This window comes from Arachis hypogaea, chromosome 13 (genome assembly GCF_003086295.3).
Source record: "Arachis hypogaea cultivar Tifrunner chromosome 13, arahy.Tifrunner.gnm2.J5K5, whole genome shotgun sequence".
NCBI lineage: Eukaryota > Viridiplantae > Streptophyta > Magnoliopsida > Fabales > Fabaceae > Arachis > Arachis hypogaea.
Genome location: NC_092048.1, coordinates 32025493 through 32048657, shown reverse-complemented (window position 1 = coordinate 32048657; position 23165 = coordinate 32025493). Strand labels below are relative to the sequence as shown.

The following is a 23165-nucleotide window of genomic DNA, read 5'->3' as shown; positions in this document are numbered from 1 at the left end:
AAAGTTTAGAAAGCATGATTAGAGAAGAGTAGAGTGATTTACCCTATACACTTCCAGTGAGGGTTCAATGCTTGATTCTATGCTCCCTGCTTTCATGAGCTATCTTCTTACAAGTTTACTTGTCTTTCATTGTATAATTTGAATTAGTGAAATCTGATTTATGTTTGTCTTGGAAGATTTATTTACTTTTAACCAAGTAGGAAAAAGCATTCTGCATGTAGTTGCATTCATAGGTTGCATTTCATACATTCTACCATTCCTCTTCATCTTTATAGCTTCTCTTGAGTTTAGCATGAGGACATGCTATTGTTTAAGTGTGGAGAGGTTGATAAACCACTATTTTATGGTTTATCTTGTGCTCAATTGAGTGGATTTTATCAATTCTTTACCCACTTATTCATACTATTTTCATGGTTTTACATTTGCCTTCCTAATTATGTGCTTTAATCGAAAACATGCAAAAGTGGAAGGAATACAAGAAGCTGAAGGAAGTGCAAAGCTGTCCAGCCTTACCTCTTCGCACTCAAACGGCTATAACTTTAGCTACAGAGGTCCAAACGATGCGGTTCTAGTTGCGTTAGAAAGATAACGTCCAGGGCTTCGATTTGATATATAATATGCCATAGTTGCCCTGACGTTAGGTGACGCGACCGCGTGCTCCATGCGGACGCATCGCAGTGACGAAAATTCAGCATGTTTGAATTCGCAACCAGCGAATTCTGGGTTGTTTCTGACCCAGTTCTCGGCCCAGAAAACACAGATTAGAAGCTATAAAGTGGAGGAATGCATCCATTCATAAAGGAGGCTTTCACATTCACAATTTTAGGAGTAGATGTAGTTTTTAGAGAGAGAGGTTCTCTCCTCTCTCTTAGGATTAGGATTTAGGACTTCTCTTAGTTTTAGGAGTGACTCTCAATCTAAGGTTCAATATTCCTTTATTTCTTTTCTCATTTTTGTTTATGACTCTCTATGTTTAGATTGATTTTCTATTTAATATATTTTGAGGTATTTCAGACTTATGATTGCTTTCTTTTATTTATATAAATAATTTGGAATTTTCCCTTTTGGCTTTGGTTGAGTCATTGGTAACTCTTAAGTTATCAAACTCATTGTTGATTGAAAATTAGAATTCTTCAAGAATTAATTCGAGTTTCAATAACTCTAACTTTTCCTAAGGAAAGACTGGGACTTGAGGAATCGAAATTAATTCATCCACTTAACTTACCTTCATAGTTAGAGGTTAACAAAGTGGGAGAAAAATCCAACTCTCATCACAATCGATAAGGATAACTAGGATAGGACTTCCAGTTCTTATACCTTGCCAAGAGTTTATTTTATAGTTATTATTATTTTATTTTACTTGTCATTCAACATACTTTTTACCTTGATCCAAAACCCCAATTTACAACTCATAACCAATAATAAGAACACCTCCCTGCAATTCCTTGAGAAGACGACCCGAGGTTTGAATACTTCGGTTATCAATTTATTTAGGGGTTTGTTACTTGTGACAACCACAACATTTGTACGAAGGAATTTTTGTTGGTTTAGAGACTATATCTACAACGCGACTGTTTTTATGAAATTCTTTACTGGCAAAAATTCTAACGTCAACTTAAAAATTGATGCGGGCAGAAATTGGCAAATTAAAAATTGTTAATTTATATACGTTGCAAGTATAGTTCTTAACTCGCCAGAAATCTGCCTATCAATTTAAAAAGGTGTCACAGAAAATTGAAATTAAAATACTGGGAGTATGAGTCCCAGGTTGTCTCCCAACGAGTTGCAGAAAAGTGTGCTATTTTATTAATCAGATGTTTTCAAAAAGGTTTTGAATTGAGTAAACAGGAAATTAAATTGGTGAATTTGAATAATGTAAATAAAAGCCTTGATTGGGAGTTTATTATTTGGAATCCCTATTATTGTTAGAATACTCTCAAGATTAATTGACAATTAAAGGTTGTCCTGTTTAGTTATCCTTTACTAGGTAAGGGAAAGTCAAACAAGTTGGAATGCTACGTCTGTTCACAAGTTGCAATCAACTTAATTAAAAGAAATTGGTGTTGGTGACTAGAAGGCAATCCAACCATAAACCCAATTACAATTTTTCTTTTAAGCTTTCTAATTCACGGGTTCCTTTCAATCAACTCCCCATCAAGTTAGGGAACTACTCGCTCATTGTGAATGTAAAATTCATAGCATATGAAAAGGAATTAAAGAAAGACATTGTAAATAAAAATCAAAATAGTCAATTAAAAATAAAAGTGATCCTTGTATTAAATAGTCCTAAAAATATTCCAATGGTAAAATTAAACAAAGCAAAGAACATGGAAGAGTAAAGCCAAGTAAAGAAAACGAACTAGAATGACGAAGTCTTGATGAGGTAATAACTCTTCTCAGTGTCCCAATGCAAAGAGCAATCGAAAATTAAATCCTAAGAACTATGAATGTGTAGAGAGAAAAACCTAGAGGAGGAGTAAACTAGATCTAAAACTAAAACTGTGCAGAATGAATGTTGTTTCTGGTTTCTGCATGTTCTCTGGCTCTAGTCTGCTGTTCTGGGTCGAAAACTGGGTCAAAATAGGGTCCAAAATTGCCCCCAGCGAATTCTGCAGATTATGCAGATCGCGCATGTCACGCGATCGCGTCATCCATGCGGACGCGTCATTCGCGCTTTTTCCTGTCACGCGTTCGCGTCGTCCACGCCTCCGTGTCGCTTGTGCTTTTCCAATCCGCGCGGTCGTGTGAGCCATGCTGCCGCGTCACTGCGATTTCTCCTCTTTCGCGCGGTCGCGTGAGCCATGCGACCGCGTCACTTCTCGCTGGTTATCTCCTCAATTTCTTGTGTTCCTTCCATTTTTTCTAGCTTCCTTTCCAATTTGCAACTCATTCATGCCCCATAAAGTCTGAAACGCTTAACACACAGATCACAGCATCGAATGGAATAAAGGAGAATTAAAATGCATAATTAAAAGTCCCTAGGAAGCAGTTTTCAATCATGTAATAATTTCAAGAAGGAAATATAAATGCATGCTAAATTAATGAATAAGTGGGTAAGGATCATGATAAAACCACACAATTAAACACAATATAAACCATAAAATAGTGGTTTATCACTATGTCTTCGAGAGGCTCTTCCTACTGTTGCATTTCATTTTAGGAGGGGCATTTCGCACACGGATAGCTGTCCACGATGTTTCTCAGGTCAGGAATCGATTTTACATTATATTCGAAATTGTCCAAAAGCCCAGCTAGTTTGGGAAGCTTTAGAGATCTCTGGTCAACCAGTTGATGAGTTGGTTCATACATAATAGCAAACAACGCCCCTTTAGATTCTTTTCTGGTCTCTGGTAGATTTGGCGTTCGAGGAATAACGAGATCTTTCATCCTCACGAGCATTGGACCACAGACAAGGTGACTGGTATGGCTTTGTCCCTGGAAAAAGAGCTCCGGAATATTTTTGAGTTGCAACGACTGTCTATCCCCTCCATCATTAGTGGCTCTTGGATTCTCCCTTCAGTGGGTACCTTTAAGATTAATTGTGATACTAGCTATCCTGGCAATGGTGCTCGGGTTGGTTTTGCTTGTGTTAGCAAAGATTGGAAGGGAAGGTGGCAACGAGGATGTTTGGAAACAATTGAGAGTCGTAGCATTTTGCAAGGAGGGTTGTTTGCTATTTGAAAATGCTTTCTTTTAGCATGGGACTCAGGGTAAAGAGACATTATATGTGAGACAGACTGTGTAGAGGCCTTTACTATTGTCAATAATTTACAGGATTGCTCTGGTTTTATTGATCCTTTGGTGTTAAAAATCCGAGATATCATGTGATAGAAATGGCGTGCTGATCTCCGATTGATCTTGAGAGATACAAACACAGTAACAGACATCATGATAAAGACTGCAATGAGGACCATTTCTCCTCAAGTGGAACTTCCATTGCCTTGGAGGGAGTTTGAGAGTAATATTCAATGGGACTGCCTTTCTGAAGCAGTTTCTTGTTTATTTTTATTTCTTTCTTTGTTATTGTTTGTTTTCTTTTAAGTCACAAAAAAAATACATATATTCTATTTTCATCACACATACTTTTATGATACGTTTAAGTATTTTTAAGGTCTTTTCTCACAATCTTTTATTCTTTTGTTCTCTTAGCCACTATAAGCATCATCTTATGAATTCTTCTCTTTACAAAATTGTAACTTAGTCCCAAGTGTGACATATCATTCACCCATCATACATCATTATACATAACCATAAAAAGTTTATATTAAACATCATTAACATACTTTAATAGTTTATTCATCATACAAGCATCATCATACACACTTATAATCATCAACCATCACTAAAATATCATCAAAACTTGAATAGAAGCATTTTATTCAAAGAAGAGGCTTTTTAACTATCATAACCCTTACCTCCTTTGCTAATCCTTCTTGGTTACTTCTTTAGGCTTTATTATCACAACAACCTCCCTTTTGGACTTGGATTCGGATGCTCTAGTTATTATTTTGAAAGTTTCTAGTGTTGACTTGCTTGAGGATTTTAAAGCGGAACAATGAAAAAGAAGATGAGAGGAATAGTTTTGACTTCTTAGTTCTTAAGAAGTGGTAATGTGCTTTTGAGAATAGAGAAGGAGATTGTATGAAAGTTGGCTTAGTTTTTTCTATTTGGTTCAGCCACCTTTTTCCTCTTTTCCTTTCTCTTTATTTTCTTGTGTTTTCACTAGGTAACTTAGTATTATTAGTGATGAAAAGTTAAACTAACTTATAAAAGAAGTAGTCTTCCACATTAAAATGAGAAGGAGAGATAAGGTTGGATAAATTAATTTTTTCCCTTTTTTTCGTTTGATATTATCTCATTTCTCTTACTTGATAATCAAGACATAAAATTTGAACACGTGATGTATTAGAGAGTGTTGGAGTGAACCAATTTGTGAGAGAAAAAGAGTGAGAGTTTTACTGTTTATGTGATACAATGCTATTGACATTATCATACTTATTAATTCATCACATGGTGAATTAATATGTGGTGGAGAATATTTTATGATAGAAAAAAGAGTGTATGAGAAATAAATTTTATGGTTAAGATTGATTCTTAAAAGATAATTACCAAAAGTTATTTATTTGATCACTTATTTGTACTGTATCGGATAAAATAGATAATTATACAAATATGAGAAATACTAGTATTATTTATTATCTCAACTCCAAAATATTTTGGTGAAGCTAAACTAATAAAAAAATATCAATCAAAATTTTTTACTAGATGAATTTAGACTCGGTAGTTAAATATCATAATTAAGGAATTCTATTTTGTCTTATTTAAAAAATAATATTTTATTAAAAAATCTTTTCTTCTATGAGCCCACCTCGTTAATACGAAGTGAACCGCAATTCTTGAATTTTGCGAATTCTATTTGCAAAAAGCCCGAAAAATTGTCCTACGAAAAATTCGGTTTTTCATTGTGGACATTGTGTTATAGAAGATAGGTTTTAGTCACAGATAGAGGAGATGGATTAAGGAATATATTGACACAATTTTTATGTCAGTTTTGATAAATGGGTTGCCATCTAAACTTTTCAAGATAGAAAGGAGTTTGTGGCAAGGAGATCTTCTATCTCCATTTTATTTTGTCCTTGTTGTTGATGTTCTGCATAGAATGGTCAAAAAAAAGTTAGAAATGAACGTATGTCTCTATTACTGAAGGAGTGGGATAATATAGAGTTGTTCCATCTTTAGTTTGTCAATGATACTATTTTATTTTACCCTTTGGAGGGGGAGACTATTAGAAACTATAAGAGACTCTTATGGTATTTTGAGATGATGTGTGGGTTGAGTATCAACTTTGATAAGTTTAGCTTAATCTTAGTTAACTGTGAGCAGAAATGGGCACAAAATATGGAGGTAAGGGATGGAAGAAGAGTTCAATTCTAGGAGGATAATTGAATGCTATTACGAACTCGGGTTCTAGCCTTAGCAGCCCGACAACGATCCAACCCTCAACCCAATTTGGCCCCCTCAACCCAAGAGTCCACCAAGACCATCTGGATTACCTCAAATTCCTCACTAGCATTCAAATTCGAATACGAATCGTATCTTTTTTTATTTAGAAAATCTCTCAGTCTGAAAAATACTCATATAAAGGGAGTTTCAGACTCTCCCCAGGTATGACACACACAAAATCCTAAAACCTAACCTCTTATGCCTATTCTGATTTGAGCGTCACAGTATCTTTGTAGGTCACCCCCACCCTCCTTCACTTCATCAGACTGGACGCCGTGAAGCTCGTCATCTTGCTTAGTTGTGGACCCCATTGTTCAAGGTAACTCGTGAACAAATGCAATGTGGTTCATTGAGAGAGAGTTTTCTGAGGCTTTTCTCAATTTCAAACTAAAGAAGTTCTGTCATAAAGGATTATGGGTTTTAGGATGGAACTTCCAATGGAGGCAAGAGCTATACGAATGGGAGTTGAAATTATTGAATCAGCTACATGATAGGTTAAGGCCAGTTAAACTGACAACAAACAAAGAGGATGGAGTTGTGTAGATGTTTTATAAAGAAAGTGGATTTTTTACTAACTCCTTTATGTAGGTCTTGCAGGTAGAAATACTTTTGAAGGACATAACAAGCTATAATTTTACTAAAATTATTTGAAGAGGTCAGATTCTGCCAAGAGTTGAGTTATTTGCTTGGTTTATCTTGGTTGAGAGGTGAATACAACGGAGAAATTGAGTAGAATTAGAATTATTGATCAAATGGATAATATCTTTGTCTTGTGTAAAAAAGATGTTGAATATATTCATCACTTGTTACTTGCCAGATGTGGTGTACTTAGTTGTTCGAGTCTGCTAAACTGTGATCTGTTCTAAACACATTGAAGCAACATTTTAAAAGTTAGTCAGGAGCGTCTTATAGAAAGTAGGAGCGTAAAAAGTGATTGATGGGATTTTTTGTGGTTATTTGGAACATGTAGTTGGAAAGAAATGCAAGGATAGATATTCTAGAACAAAGAATCAAGTATTAGGGCAATTATTAATAGTTTGTTTTTGAACTATAAAGAGTGAAGTGGTGCAGATCCGTTTTGTTGTTAATGACAATGTTAGAGATAACAATAGGATAGATCTATTATCTTTTCTCTTTTTTGTTTGTTTTGACCTTATATATGCTCTACTTTGTTGTGTTAAACTCTTTTATTAAAAAAAATAATAATTAATAATTATTGTGTAAAAACTTAAGATTAAATATAAAAGATTAATTAACAACATATACCAGAAATAAAGGAACTTAATTAGCAAATATACACAAAAGATAAAAAATAAAAAAATAAAGCTCATACTAGATGCAAAGAAGGAAAGAATGTCATTCAAAAGTCTATATATATATATATACTAAAATTTTTACTTAGTCTATTCAGTATTTAGTCTATTTATAAAGTAAAACATTTTTATCAGTTTTTTTTTATTTAATAAATAATAATATATATTAAGAAGAATATTCAATAACAAATATTTGTACTGGACTCATATTGGCTTATTGCTGAATATATATATAGTAATATGTTCTTCATTATCAATGTACTTTTTCTTTGAGAATATTTAAGTCATGACGACTTTAAAAAAAGAATGCACTATAAATGTAATTTATTCAAAAGTCAAACTATTATTTATATATATATATATACTTTTTCTTTGAGAATATATTGAAAAGTCATGACTTTGAAAAAAGAATGCACTATGAATATAATTTATCGCGAAGTTTTCGAGGACGTATAACATATTTTTAACTTAAAATTAACTATATTTTTAGAAAATTATGGTCTATAATTTTATTTTAGTTGAAATATGAGTTTTATAAATTTGTCATCAGCGTATCTAACATCTAAAATCTCTTTTTTCTCTCCTTAAAAGTGTTGAACATAATTTATTTAGATCATAAGTTAGTCTGAACGATTTTTATTATTATTACTCTATTAATTAATTGAAAATAAAATCACTAATTTTAATACTTAATCAAGTGAGCTTGTTATTTTTTATGTGACACATATTTAAAAAAAAAAGCTATATATTTTAAAAGGTTTATTATATTTAAAAAATATAAATTTTATATATTATAAAAATTTAATTATTGTTTATAAATATTATTTTTCTATCTTTTTTCTTTCACAAATTCAAATATAATAATATAATACTATACATCACATTGCTATATTAACTAGTTATCATATAATAAAGTGAAAGCTCATATGTCATTGTCTGCACGTGAAGTTAATATTTGAGAATTGTTAGATAATTTAATAAATTTAATTAATTATTATCTAATAAATTTAATTATTAATTTCATATAATGACAACTGGATATGAATTTTTATTTTACTATAAATTTACAATTTCGCTACATGACCAAAAGGAATCCAACCAACTCTTGTCAATTTTTATTGGACTGGACTCAGAACCCATTTAATTCAAAAAGTCACATTCCTAATTACTCTAGGTTAATTCTAATTTCTCCCGGTTACTATTGTAAACCTAATTAACCCACAATTTAACCGTGCAGCCACATCCCCCAATTTTCCCCTTTCAGCGCGGCCGAACCTGTCTTTTGTGAAGTCTTCCTCAATCGTCGGTGTCAATCCAAGTTAGCGTCGCTGCCGCGCCGGTCAGCACCAAGTGGCTCCCCGAAGACGTCACAGCGTCGCCGCTTCTGCTGCATGTAACCGGCAGCCAGGTTGAAGACACATCCATTCCTCCGACGAACCACCCGACGGCGCCTCCTGTTGCTTTGCCTCAATGCACACGCGGTGGAAGTGTCCCTGCCTCGGCGAAGAACTACACAAAGGCAATTGAAGTTGCCAGGAATATCAATGAGAAGGTAACATCACTGAAAAAATCTTTCATATTGAGAATCATGCACTGTAATTGGGCAGCATCAATTAAAATTCAAGAGAAAGTGTTTTTTCCCCCGAATTATGGTTGTCTTTTCATTTTTTTCGAAGGTATTAAACCATGGGGGTCTTAAGTAAAACTAGTTACTAACCATGGGCATTGAGTATGCATTTTCTATCCTAAGAGGCTCTAAAGTGAAAATTGGAAGCAGTGACAGAAGCATCTTATTTTTTGCTTTTATACATTTTATAATTCATTTGGCCTTCTCTTTTCTCTATGGATTTCTAGATGATCCTTGCTTTTAGTTGTATTGTAACTGCAAATCATTTACTTGGTCCTGTATATTGGCAAGTTTAGTTAGTTTAAATTTATTTGGGCTGGATAAGAAATAATGCGCGCGCATACATGTTAATTGTGTCTTTAGTATTATAGTAATTCATTTGATTAATAGATGTTGCTGTTGAATTACTTTATGTGTTCAGAGTGTTGTACCTGTGACTTAGTTGATCTTAAAGAAATAAAAGGTGAAACTTGGAATTTTTTATGGCTGAATCGATTATTGGTTTATAAGTTAGCCCTTAACAGGTGCAATGGATTAAACTCTCATAAAATGAGTGTGTCTTCCGATGAAAGTTAATTTCTATGTACGGTCCCATAGTTGAAATTATATGTATGGTTATCCCAAATCTGAATTTTTTTTATTTAGTTCAGTATTTTTTATGTTAGGAAAAAAATAGATAGTTTAATTTTTAAAAGGATTAGGCTAAGGATAGTTTTTGTCCAATATAACAAAAAGAATATTTAAGTCTTTTTATAAAATTAAATAAAAAATATTTTTTATTTTTATTAAAGTATAAAGATAGTTTAGTAGAAGTATTGAAATGATTTAGACAATGAATAATAGCTCAAATGGCATAGTCTCTCCATACTCAATTAAGAGGTTGCGGGTTCGAATCTCCTATCTTTGGTAAAAAGAAAAAAGTATTAAAATGATTTAAATTTAAAAAAGAAAAAATTGATTAATGACGTGGAAAATATAATCCACACGTCGTGTTTTAATTTGTCCACATTTTTATCGTATTGATACGTATGAATTTATTATCGTACCGAAGCAAACACTTCTATAAATTTGTCATAGAGCAAGGGCAGAGTTCGTTGATTTTAATTAGAAGAGGAGGGTATTGAAAACTTTGCGGTGGCAGCAAGCCATTGCATGTGCTTGCATATCATCTTGTCCGGAAATTCAGCAGTCCAGCCAGCCGTACATGTCTTCCGTACTTCACAGAATGTACAAAGGAAAAACGCGTTTTCAATTCCTTCATCATAATTCCTCGATATTCCATCAAAGTTTAGTTAAATATCAGATCCAATTAATTTTATATATAATCACCGACAACCGCGTTTTCAAATCTTATAAAACCGGGGGCACTTTCTCCAAGGATTATATACATACACCATACTTAGTATCTTCTGTTTTGAGGTGGTAAAAAAAAAAGGTACCTACTCCAATGAAGATTTAATGATTATCATCATGTGAAGATATATCATTTTGACTATTGGATGATAAATTGTAGGGCTTGATTTTATTTGAAGTAAAAGTGTTACCTTTATTTAAAGTGTTGCTAAATAAATAAGTTACACTTTTTAAATAAGGATCATCATGAGAAGATGTTTTTGGCATCTTCATGGGAGTAGTTGCCAAAAAAAAAAGCGATTCAGCAAGAAAAGCAGTTTGTCTAGTGAGAATGAAAATGGCGCCTCTTATTATGATTTCATCATGTTTCGTTTGGAATCTCTTTATGGTTCTTATCGGAGTAAGTGTTAGTGTCCCTGTTGAAGCTAAATCTTGGCTTAAAGCTCATGCAACCTTCTACGGGGCCAATCAAAGTCCCATCAGCCTCGGTATGTTACTTTTTAACACACGCTACATAGTGTCACAAATTATATATATGAAATACTAGAGGATCATTAAAATGTATTTTTTTGTTAGCAGTTAGTTAATTATTAATATTTAAAAATGAAAATTAAAATACATTATTAAATTATTAAATTGATAACTAAAGGTAACGATCGAAAATAATAAATTCTTATAACTATATAATATTTCTCGTTATATATACATACATGATAAATATTTCGGGCATAGCGCTCATCAAATATAGAAAGATCCTTGTATAGACGATATTCTTGTGAGTTGATCTAACCTATTCTTGCAGTCTGATAAGTGAGCAAAATAAGATATCAAGGCCTTTCCTTACCTTTTTTTCTTTTACGGTAATTATGACTTTGGAAAATAAAAAATATATATTAAATATAACCGTATTATTATCCGATAACTTAATCTTTTAAAACAAATAATTTTTATATCATAAAATTTTAAAATTCGATTCTTATTAACTTTGTAAAATGAAAATTTTAACATAATACAAATAAAAAAATATATGTACAAAATTTACACAAACAAAAAATGACCTTATATTGCGTGAGTGGTGTATATGATATATATCTATTTATATGTGTATTTATATATTTTTATTTAACAATTTAATTTTTTTAGAATAAATACTCTTTTGTATTAAAAAAAAGTGAGATCTAATTATTTTATGCTTATTCAATTTAAGTTGTAGGTGATTTTTAATTAATTAAGTAACAAAGTTAATTATTAGAAAACAAGTACTTATCTATCATACCGAACTTTTTGTTGTTTTCATATATAATTAAACCGAAAAAATCAATCCAATTACACTAGAATATAACCCAAAGATGAAGAGGAGAAAACAAAAAAGAAAAGATGTATGCTCAGTGTATAGTGAAAAATATTGTTGACAGTTAACAAGGGATGTAAATATTAAAGATACTTCAAAACTGAAGGCCAAAACAAAAGATATCTGCCTTTTATTCCTTCTTTATTATTATATTTGACCATGAGAAGCAATATTGTTGTTAATGATATTTTATTGAATTCAATTAGCATTGAAGCTTATTTATTGCATTTGAAGGGGGAGCTTGTGGTTATGACAACACCTTTCATGCTGGGTTTGGTGTGAACACTGCGGCAGTGAGCACCATGCTCTTCAGAGGTGGTGAGGCTTGTGGAGCATGCTACCAAGTGATTTGCGACTACCGGGTCGACCCAAAATGGTGCCTCCGGCGACGAAGTGTGACCGTAACTGCCACCAATTTTTGCCCTCCGAACAACCAGGGAGGGTGGTGTGATCCACCTCACCATCACTTTGATATGTCCGCTCCGTCTTTCTTTCGCATTGCAAGACAAGGCAGTGAAGGCATTGTTCCCGTTCTCTATACAAGGTAACAATAATTAAATTAAAATAATAAAGAAAATGATAAAGGGTCGACGAGGCAGGGCTTAATAATGACATTTGTAAATTTACTTGAAACATTAATTGTTATTTTATCATATTATTTTAATTGTTCCCATTATAATGTATTATTTTTTTTTATCATATTTAGCTATTAATTTAATTTTTTTAATATAATAATCTCTAACAACATCTATATCTAAAAATTTATTCTAAAAATTTAAATGGTTGGATAGAAATATATAAAAAATTATATATCTAATATGTTATTTCACACTTTTTGGTCAAGTACTAATACTATATTATAAAATTAATATTCCATAAACTTAAATAATCTAACTAAAAATAAAAAAGTATGTACATTTAAATAAATTTCATAAATTCCGTTTACTATATTTTATTTTACTTTCGAAAAGGGACTTTTTCATTGATAACAATATATCTAGAGCAATACTAAGCTAATACGATCTTAATTAGTGCCCTAATGTCTACGAACTATATAGTTAATCTCTATTTCATGCATGTCCGTACATCACATGAAAATAGGGTGCCATGCAAAAGAAGAGGTGGAGTGAGATTCACGTTGAGGGGGCAATCCAATTTCAACATGGTGATGATATCCAACGTGGGAGGCAGCGGGGACGTGAAGGCCGTCTCGATCAAAGGATCGAGAGGCCGCTCGTCTTGGCTGCCTATGCACCGCAACTGGGGAGCCAACTGGCAAAGCAGTGTGGATCTCCGGAACCAGAGGCTCTCATTCAAGCTAACATTGGCAGATGGGAATACACTGCAGTTTCTCAATGTTGTTCCTTCTAGTTGGAGGTTTGGACAGACGTTTTCATCAAGAAACCAGTTCTCCTGAATCTTATCATTAGCTGGAAAGAGAGAGCCATCGAATTCACATGTCCACAACCATGCCGTTTTTAAAAGGCTGGAGTGGACCTTAATTATATTTATAATAATATTTATAATTTATAATATAATTTGCGTTCTTTACTTATTCTTTCAAAATTTGCTTGCAAAAATGTATGTATTATTTCGGATTATTTATTCAATAATGGAGAAAACCATCTATATGTTCCAATTTTATATTTTGTAATGCTCCTAATGTGATATGATGTGTATGTTAAACTTTTATTATTTCATTTACATATATGGAATAACGAAATATTAGTTTAGAGAGACAAGAACTGTTACACTAGAAGCAACAAAGAGTGAATAGTCCAATAAAAAAGTAGGCATTTAGAATTTGTTGATGCATCCAACATTCTAATGGATAATCCATTATAAGCTCTTCGGTAGATTCTAAAGAATGTATCAATTATGATCAATGTTGCGAGAACCGGACCGGTTATTGAACCGGTCAGGTGACAGGTTTAATGGTTTAACAGTTTAACGAGGGTCCAACTGAAATTGAACCGGTTTCATTAAATATATAATATAATTATTAAAAATTCAATATACAATTTTAAATATACAAATTCAATAATTTCTTAATTGTTAAAATTCTATAAAATAAAATTTTTTTAACTAAGTTCTAAATTATAACAAAATAATCAGCAAGAAAATTCATCCTTTAACTCAAAGAATGCTTTAGTACATAATAAGATGTTGGTTTAAATCAATGATCTATGTCCAAAGTTCATTCCAAGTTAGACAATGTCCATAAAAAGGTAATCCAACACTCAAAGCTGGTTAGAGATCTTATCTATGCTCTCTGAGTATCGACTGGCTACTATCTGGGAGGAACTTCAATAAAAGAAGAAGTTAGGCAGAAAACTAAAAATTGGTCATTGCAATAAAAGTTTAGAATCACAAACTTACACTTAAAAATTTCAATCCATCAGCAACAAAAAAAATTCAGAGTTACAGCAAATTTCAACAACAACCTTTCAATCTATTCAACAATAAAACTCAGAAAACACTACAAGATTAATATTGATTTGAGGGAGTATTTTGGTAGAAGTTTTAAAAACCTCCACAATATATTTTATTTATGGCATTTTAAAAAACCTCCACTCATAATTAATTAAAATTCAAAGTTTTGGAATAAAACATCATTTTCTCTTTTTTTCCCAAACTGTCAGGCACCGAGTTCGCTGAGAGAGAATGAAACCCTAAGTTTTCTACATACGCCATTCTTGCCGCCGTTCTCGCTGCCGTTTCCTCCGCCGGCACTGTCACCATTGCCGTGTCCGTTGCGGTAGAGAGCTTCTAGATCGAGAACTTCTGGATCAGGGAGGTTGATGTTGGCCCCGATGGTAAGATCCGTTACGAGGATTTCATCGCCAGAATGGTTGCTAAGTAAACTCCTCACATATCAGATCCTTGCGAATTCCATTCGCTCTGCTTCTGGATTTTCCTAAATGTGTTCTTTCTTTTTTCTCAGCTATTTCCGTATTGCTGTTTCTTCTTCTTTTTTTATTTATTTATTTTTGGTCATGTTTGGTTTTTGTTTTGTGACGTTTCCTTTAGTGGACAAACGGGTTAACCATGTTATGCGCATTTTGGTTTTTTGCCATATTAATGTCATCATGTAGCTAACAATGGATGGTTTTAGGGATTCAAAAGTTGCTTGGATTGAATATATGTGTATGGTGAGATCCGAAGCGGTCTTTATCTACTTCTGCTGTAATTGTTTATTGGCTAAATAGACTACAGCCATGGTTGGAAAAATGTGTGTGTGTGTGTGTGTCAAACTTGTGTTCTAATTTCAGAGAAGAAGAACGAGCAGAGCATTGTTTTGGGGGGTTTCAAGTTTCGATTATTTTGTTTTTGTTTTTCTGTGAAATTTTGTTTTCGGATTGAATGTGACTCAGAGTGCGCAGCCGAAAAGGTGAAAATGAATGAGGAAAAAAAAGATTATTATATGAATATTTTTTCCCTTTGTTTGATGCTTTTGCAGGTTTGAGTTGATAGAGTTTATCAGTTTACTCTGCATCTCATCTCACTCTCACTCTCCAGCTATATTTTCTTCCATGTTATCATTATTTTTCGAAAATCTCAATTGGAGGTAAATTACTAAATTTGACATGATAAAAATATCTACATTTAATTTACATCTTGAGATGGTGGCTTTTTTTGTGTCTAACAAAACTGATACCAATTGTCCATGGTCCATAATCCAATTGCATGCTCTACGTTTTTTTCGTTTCTTTTGTTTCCATGTTTCACCTTGCATTCTTCAGCAAGCTTGTTACATAGTAATGGTTGTCAACTTAACTTTTTCTTCTATCAAATGTAAATGCACCCCAGCATGGTTGACGTTATTATCTACCTATTGTTTCATTGAATTGAATCTCAAATCTAATGCTGGATACTGAATTTATGTTAGGAAAATGGTTATCAGCTACTATTTCTGAGTGCTCGTGCAATTGTCCAAGCTTATCTAACCTGGAACTTCTTGATTAACCTGAAACAGGTATTGAAAGTTAAAACTAACAGTTTATTTTCAATTATATTGTAGGTTTATTTTTATTCTTTCATCCAGGAATTTATATATGAGATTTTCTTGTGAGGGTTTTGTTGGTCTTAGAATGCATGAGTAATTAAGTCCTCATCTGTTTATTTATATAGTGTTTTTCTTTAACTGTCTTTCGTCTTACCTTAAACTTAGATCTATCTCTCTTTAACTGCCTATCTTTCAAGATTTGTTATTTGTTATAATTAAGTGATAAGTGTTGCTCTGAGCCCTGAGCTTGAGGCTGTAATACCCGGTCTAACCGAAATTAATTAAATAATAATTTAAATAGGAGCGAATATGGTTGAAAGATTTGGCAATTGGAATTTGATAATTTAAATATGATATTTGGATTCAGTGAATTTTTCCGAGTCAGAAAATATAGTTTTCTGCGTAAAAGCGCGCAGTAGAATTTTGACCGGCAGTACCGGCTGAGATCTGTCTGGTACTACAGCTGAGGAAATTGATTATGGGTAAATAAGATTAAGAAATGAGGAATTATAATTAGGAAAGGTAGAAATATTTAAAGTGCGATTTAGAGCGCTAATCTTAAAGGTTTTGGCCCAAAATTGGGCCAATGGGCAAAAATAAGTGAACCGGGCCTAAGTGGGTCCAAGACCCAACATATATAAACATTAGTTGTGAGCATTTCAGCTCATTTTACCCTAAAAAGAAGGGTTGGGGCGCTGATTTGAGAAGAGAGAAGAGAAGAGAGAAAACCTAACTCTCTTTGATCTTCAAACCACCATAACTTGAGCTACGGAGCTCTGATTGACGAGCCGTTTGCGGCCACGCGTCGCTCTTCTCATCCTCTACAATTCTATTTAAGTTTGGTGGTGAGCATTCCATTCATCTCTGCCCAGTTTTCGAAATTTCCCACTGTTACACGTTTTTGGATAGTTAGTGTTGAAATCTTGTGATTTTGGGTGTTTAGGGATACTCCAACATGGATTCTAAGTGGGTTCTATCCCTACTTCATATGGGCTGAGGTAAGAAGTGCTCAAACCCTTGTGATTTGTCATTTTTATGAGCCCTAGGTTGATGTATGTATGTGATATTGGTTATGTTAGTGTATTTGGTGATGTTGGTGCACAATTGGGAGGTTGGTATTGCTTGAGGAGCTTTGGTAAGGCTTGGAGCTAATGTTGGTGAAGAATTCCAAAGAAGAGGCTCAATTGGTTTGGCTACAAGAGGTACGGTTTAAGTTTCATTTAAGTACCGTGTATTGTGATGAGAATTCCTAGGCTAGATGCTCCTAGGATTAAGTTTGGATTGTGTAAATGGTTGGTGCTAATATGCATAGTTGATATGTAATGTGAATTAATGATTGGGTTGAGAATTGTGTGACCTTGTATGCTTGGTGTATTGAGAATTTGATGTACTAGGTAATGAGTATTGATTTATGGTTTATGCATTTAAATTGTGAAAATTGGGCCGGAGGCCGTGAATTTTGGGCCGGAGGCCGGAAAGAGGTAAGAAAGGTAAGTTGATGTGTGCATTGTATGATGGCACAAGTGATTGGATGAATTTCAGATAATGAATATATGAATGATTAGGTTGGTTATTGAATAATAAGGTTTGAGAAGTTGAAGTGTGGAATTTGGTAATTTTGGGTGAAATTATGTAGACGAGGTATGTTTGGTTCGGTTGAGATATATTATGTGGTCATATATGTGATTACAATTATTGATGCCTTGATGGTATGATGATGCATTAGAGATATGTATGTTGTGATATATGCTTGGGGAATGATTAAGGTTGATTTGTGGGTGAAATCACGTGATAGTGAGTATGATATTGATTACGTATAATGATGGTTGATTGAAAATGGTATTATTGAAAATTGGGATGAGGAAGGATGTATGACATGATATTGTGTTTGTCCTTTAGCCATTTGATTGAGAAGTGTTAAAATGGTTGGATGTGGTTTTGGGAATTTTTGGTAAAGTGTCAATGTGTGAGTTGAGGATGGCTTGATGTGGATTTTGGTACATTTTGATTGATTTCAAAAAGGGTTGAAATTGGCATATTTTGGTTGATTTTGAAAAGAGTTGAAAATGGCTTGTTTTGAAAATGGCACCTAGTGGTTTTGTATGAAAACATGGTTTTTGGGCATACTTTGACGGGATATAACTTGGACTACGGATCTCTGTTTTGTGCCAAATCTGTTTAGAAATGAAATTGGATCCGGGATGTCCATGCCGTTCGAAGAACGGGTGAAAAATGATTTAAAATGAGAAAGTTATGTCCGTCGGAAGATTGGGGGTTGAATCTGTAAATTCTGCAGCTTTTAACTTAGAAAATTTTTAGCAGAATGACCCTCCACGCGTAGGCGCACTTGGCGCGTACGCGTCGTTCTTCAAGAAGGCACTATCCACGCGTGCGCGTGGTGTGCGTGGGCGCATCGATGCGCTGCACCAAATTCCCAGCTATTTTCCCGAGAGTTGTGCCAGAGCTGTGCCAGTTTTGTGTCTGGGGCGCAAGAGCACCCACGCGTACGCGTGGCTGACGCTTGCGTGTCGTTTGGCTATTTTTCAACCCGCGCGTCCGCGCATATGACGCTTGCGCGTCGATGAGTTTTTTTGGCCATCCACGCGTGCACGTGGAGTACGCGTACGCGTGTCCCTGTCTTCATGCCAAAGTTAATTTTTGAGTTTTAAAAGCCAAATCTCATACTTCTAAGCCTCCGATCTCACCTCTTATGTATTAAATCATTATGATATGCCTAGCAATGAGAAAGGAGTTAGGGGATGTGGTAACTTGCGAGTGAAGCAAGGGAAAAAGTTATTATCAATGATGATCAAAGATGATTATGAGATATGGGGGATGACGGTGGAAGTACTGTGTATGCAATAAGCCGGAGGGCTATATTTATTGATAAATGGCCGGTTCTTGATTGGACCATGAGCCGGATGGCTGAGTTATTGCCGGGTTACGGCAATGCCATTATTGTTTATGGCTGAGTATAAATGCATATATGATTAATGAATGAATATGTTAAATGGATAATAATGAAAAAATATTGAAATGTGATGTGCGACCTCGGGTAGTAGGCAGTGGCGTTGTCCGCTTGCTCCGGGTATGAGACGGGAAAGGAGGATTATGATAAACGAGTTTAATCGTGGGGTTTTGAATAAATGTGTATTTGTGATACCTGGGTAGTAGCAAGGGTCGTGGTTGGTCCCGCTTGCTCCGGGTCATTGTCTGAGGATTGATAATAATGAAGGTGATTATGAATAAATGTTTATTTGTGATACTTGGGTAGTAGTAAGGGTCGTGGTTCGTCCCACTTGCTCCAAGTTAATGTTTGAGATTTGGTAACAATGAATGTTGATAATATGAATTGAGATTGAATGAATATATGTTTGAGATGCCTGGGCAGTAGCAAGGGTTGTGGTTCGTCCCACTTGCTCCGGGCCAATGCTTGAGATACCTGGGTAGTAGCAAGGGTTGTGGTTCGTCCCACTTGCTCCAGGTCAGAGATTGCGACGCCTGGGTAGTAGCGGTAGTAGTGGTGAATCCACTCGCTCCAGGTTGAGCTTTTAGACACCCGCCTGGGTAGTAGCCGCAGTAGTGATTATTTCACTGGCTCTGGGTTGAGCGGGCAGTAGCAAGGGGGTTGTAGCTCAAACCTACTTGCTCCGCAAGGGGTGTTTCTGTCCAATGGTTAGCTACCAGGACATGTCGGGTTGGCTATATAACCGACAGATGATATCATCAGCCATAGGGCAGGCATTCATCATTTGCATATGTCTGAATTGTTTGGGTTTGCCATTTGTCTTGGATTTCTACATCATATATGCCATGTTACCTGACTATATGCTACTTGTTCTACTTGTATCATGTTTGTGTATTACTTGCCTGTGTTGCTTGTGTTTGTACAACTGAGAGGCCCCTCATGTTGGTATCGGTGGGTGTGAGGGCTGTTCTTGATGGGATGAATTGATGATGCGATTGCATGATGATGTATTGATATAGAACTGTTGAGGCAGAACAACTGGTGATGGTTTTGCTTATGATTCTGAGTCTGATTCATGGAAGAGTCAGCGAGTTGGGAAACATGTGAAACATGAATTGAATTTAGCACTCCCTTATGACAGTTGCCTATTCATGGATTAGCGAGAACCTAGGATGAATAATTGGTGAAGAAGTTTAGGATGCTTAGTGAGTTTTTGTTGCAGTACATTGAATTTATTTGGCACTTTTACCGTACTGGGAACCCATGGGCCCGGGGTTCTCATTCCGTATATATCTCTTGTTTTTCAAATACAGGTCCAGGTGCTCAGAAGTGAGTTGTGGGTCGTCTGAGAGACGGCGAAGATCTTTATTTCCTCTACTTTGTGTTTTGATTAGAATCTCTCCACCTTTGTTTTGGAAAGTTTATATTATGTATTGAACTCTTTGAATTTGCCTATAGAGGCTCTCATGTTTCCTTCGGGAGAGATTAGGATATACTGTTGTCAACTACTTTCATACTGTACCCTAGCCGACCTAAACTTCGCGGGTCGCAACTAGTGGCTATTTACTTATGTTATATATATCTATCTGTTATCTATCTCTTAATCTCCTCTACGCCTTGTCCGTATATCATTTTCGGCTTCACGGTTTATCTTTTGTTGTCGAAACGTGAGAGATACATCTTCGCGATTTTATTTCTACTCTTTTCAGGCTTCTCGATTAATACTCCTTTCGAAATTACCTATATTTATTTATTAAAAATCCACCTGAGAGTCGTACCACCGTAATATCATTGACTTATGACTCGAGCATAAGGATTTGAATATTAGGGTGTTACAGAGGCTAGCGGAGGAAACTTGGAACATGGACCACAGTGTATAGAGGTCAGAAAAATCATATGATATAGTATATAGTTTTGTGAGTAACAAAGATTGCAATGAGAATCTTTTATTATTTAAATTAGTTGGTAATTATGGAAGAAATTAGATGCAGGGCAGGATTTTGAGCATTATAAGAAAGGAAAAAAAATTAAATTCATATAATACTATAACAGCAGTAATCTCTATTATAATATTGACTGAATGTGACTGCAATAATCTTCTATTATTCAATGCTTCCATTATATCGACTCCACTGAAACTACTATTCAGTTATGAGTGATTGTGTAGAGCGAGAGTGGTTTTGGGATTAGGAAGTGCAATGGGCAAAGATAGTGTTTATTAGGGGGTTTATATACGGAAAGAGAGATAGAGATTGGTATGTGTATATGTGATTTGAAGGTGCATGCAGGTTGGAATAATATTATAATAGTAATTAAGAAATGTGTGTGTGTGACTTGGAAGAAGGGGAAAAAGGGATTAAGGGTACTTCCAGGAAAGTGGCTTTGGTTTTTGTACAGTTGGTGGGTGTGGACTGTGAAGGCTTCCAGGAAAGGGCACGCTCTTTGACCATTTTGTCCTCTTCGAAATTTCCTCATCTTCATTCTTTTCTTTTAATTTATTTTGTTTTTGTATGTTGCTTGCAATGCATTACATATTATATAGAAAAAATCCATTCATATTTAATATTGTCATTACAATTATTAATCCGTCATTTTCTATTTGTTGCCTTCTTTTGCACCTTGTATCATTGATGATCACAGTTAGCATAGCATCACAAAAAATAAACAAGTCTTTTTTACTTGCATTTTAATTTCATCTTGCATCAACTTGTGTTGAACATTGCAAGGTATGTCTTCATTTTAGCTTGCAAATTTTGTTTTTGAATTCCATTATCCTATTAATGATTGGATTGAAATTTTGTTCTGCTGATTGGTGGCTATGGTTAGCATAGCGTCACATATCTCAACCTTTTTTTTTCTTGTTTGAATTCAGTGATCCAGTTTTCATTCCAGTTCCTGATAACTCTGCCAATAAGAGGAGGTTTACTCTGTCTTGCCCTTAAAAACTATGCTCATGTTCCTTTTATGAAGTGTTTCTAATGTTGTGGACGTGATTGAGAATTAGTGATTGCTGATAAGGAGGTCTAGTGTAGCTTGAATCAAATAATTCCCTTTTCTTACTTATCCATAATAAGTGCCAATAAGTACTAACATAAAACTCTCTCTCCGATCATACATTCCAATATTTTCCATAAGGTTATTTTAGAACCATTATGGTCTGTGCTTCACATTCTTGTTGGGATAAGACTAATAAACTACTTATTTGCATTCCTAGCTAGTGTCGTAATAAGAAAATTGATAAAATAAGGAAATTGATAAAATAAAAACAAGATATAATTACTATTACGTTTCATGCATTTTGAAACCTTTATCAAATCATATTTTAATTGCATCGTTTTAGTTAAATATATCAATTAGTCTTATTTGATTGTAATCAATTTAGGCTAGTCAAATAATTTTAATTTACTGGTTCAGTTAAATAAATATTAAAAGAATTTAAATTTTATTATATATATATTAATTCATTAATTAACCACAAACTCTTCTGTGTGGTTTTTTGTGTGGTTTTCTGTGTGTATAGAAAGGAAATAGTGCCACTGCAGACCATCAGAACTATGTCTATACATAGATATATGAGGTAACACTATCTCTTTTCTCCTATTCAGTTACCTGATCGATCTCTTTCTTATCTTAGTTTCATTTTAATCTTTTCTCTTGTAAAGATAATCTCTCTTTTTCAATTCTCAGGTCTGTTTGGGCATAATGTCCAGCTTTTGCTTTAACACCCTTTACGATCACTGAGGTTGTCCATGAGTCCAAGCTCCCAATCAAGTTGTGTCACATCCTCACAACAAGCATCACATGCTGTCATGAGCACCACAAAGAAGAGGGTGCATGACGAAATGGTGGAGCAGAACCAGAAGCAAATTACTCATAGAAAATCCATTGATACCTTTGGCTAGAGAACATCTCAATATAGAGGTGTTACAAGGTTAGTGCTTTTGTTGCTGATAGAAAGATTAGTGTTTGAACAATAATAGGTTCAATGATTTGCATATAGAATTGCTTTCTTATTAATAAATCTTTGTTAAATTATTTAGGCATAGGTGGACTGGTAGATATGAAGCTCATCTATGTTCAAACTGGTCCTTTTGATGTCACTGAACTATTTCTTTCAGGGTATTGTGAGGCTCAAACCCTGCTTGGACTTTCTTTCTGAGGTTGGCCCTTACAAGATTATGGATGGAATATTGTGGCCAATTGTAGAGGTAGTAACGTCGGCATTGGAGGAGATGAACTTGTCAGAGGACACTATAATAAAGAGACAAAGAACTGTGTAAGGGCTTGCTATTTATACTGCTTGAAGTCATGTATCAAGTACCTTGAGAAGGAATACAGAGCTCTTTGTAAAGTATAGCATCTTTTGTTTTTTTCTAAAATTAGCTTTATTGTTTACTTTTATTCAGAGTTTATATGTTTACTTATTCTGTTGAATTAAAACTATATTTATACTTCTTGAATTTTGTGCATCTCGAATGGATAATTTGATGTTGCAGCTTGTAAAAGATACAAGTTGATTCATGAAAGAAGACATTTCCTTTGTA

At 34.3% G+C, this 23165-nt stretch overlaps 1 protein-coding gene and 1 long non-coding RNA gene across 7 annotated transcripts; both read left to right on the top strand.

Moving 5' to 3' along the window:
- The first annotated feature begins 10334 nt into the window (after positions 1-10334).
- LOC112735861 (expansin-A12-like) lies at positions 10335-13376 on the top strand. Its single transcript, XM_025785321.3, has 3 exons — positions 10335-10784; positions 11882-12191; positions 12749-13376. Exons 1-3 carry the CDS (start codon positions 10568-10570, stop codon positions 13062-13064), a joined length of 843 nt encoding a protein of 280 aa, XP_025641106.1. The 5' UTR covers positions 10335-10567; the 3' UTR covers positions 13065-13376.
- Positions 13377-14268: 892 nt separating this feature from the next.
- LOC112737966 (uncharacterized) lies at positions 14269-23165 on the top strand. Of its 6 annotated transcripts, XR_011869554.1 has the most exons (6): positions 14269-14463; positions 15108-15215; positions 15537-15623; positions 22142-22198; positions 22309-22552; positions 22740-23165. It is a non-coding gene; the product is annotated as an uncharacterized lncRNA (long non-coding RNA). The 6 variants fall into 6 exon arrangements; XR_011869553.1 differs by having other exon boundaries at positions 14269-15215; XR_003169175.2 differs by lacking the exons at positions 14269-14463; positions 15108-15215; positions 15537-15623 and adding exons at positions 20478-21347; positions 21494-21541.

What these genes read in the sequence shown, in the direction of transcription:
- LOC112735861 (XM_025785321.3), top strand. Translation starts at nt 10,568, where the DNA reads ATGGGAGTAGTTGCCAAAAAAAAAAGCGATTCAGCAAGAAAAGCAGTT. An exon ending in TCAAAGTCCCATCAGCCTCG is followed by an intron (nt 10,785 to 11,881) that starts GTATGTTACTTT and finishes TTGCATTTGAAG; the next exon opens with GGGGAGCTTGTGGTTATGAC. An exon ending in GTTCCCGTTCTCTATACAAG is followed by an intron (nt 12,192 to 12,748) that starts GTAACAATAATT and finishes ACATGAAAATAG; the next exon opens with GGTGCCATGCAAAAGAAGAG.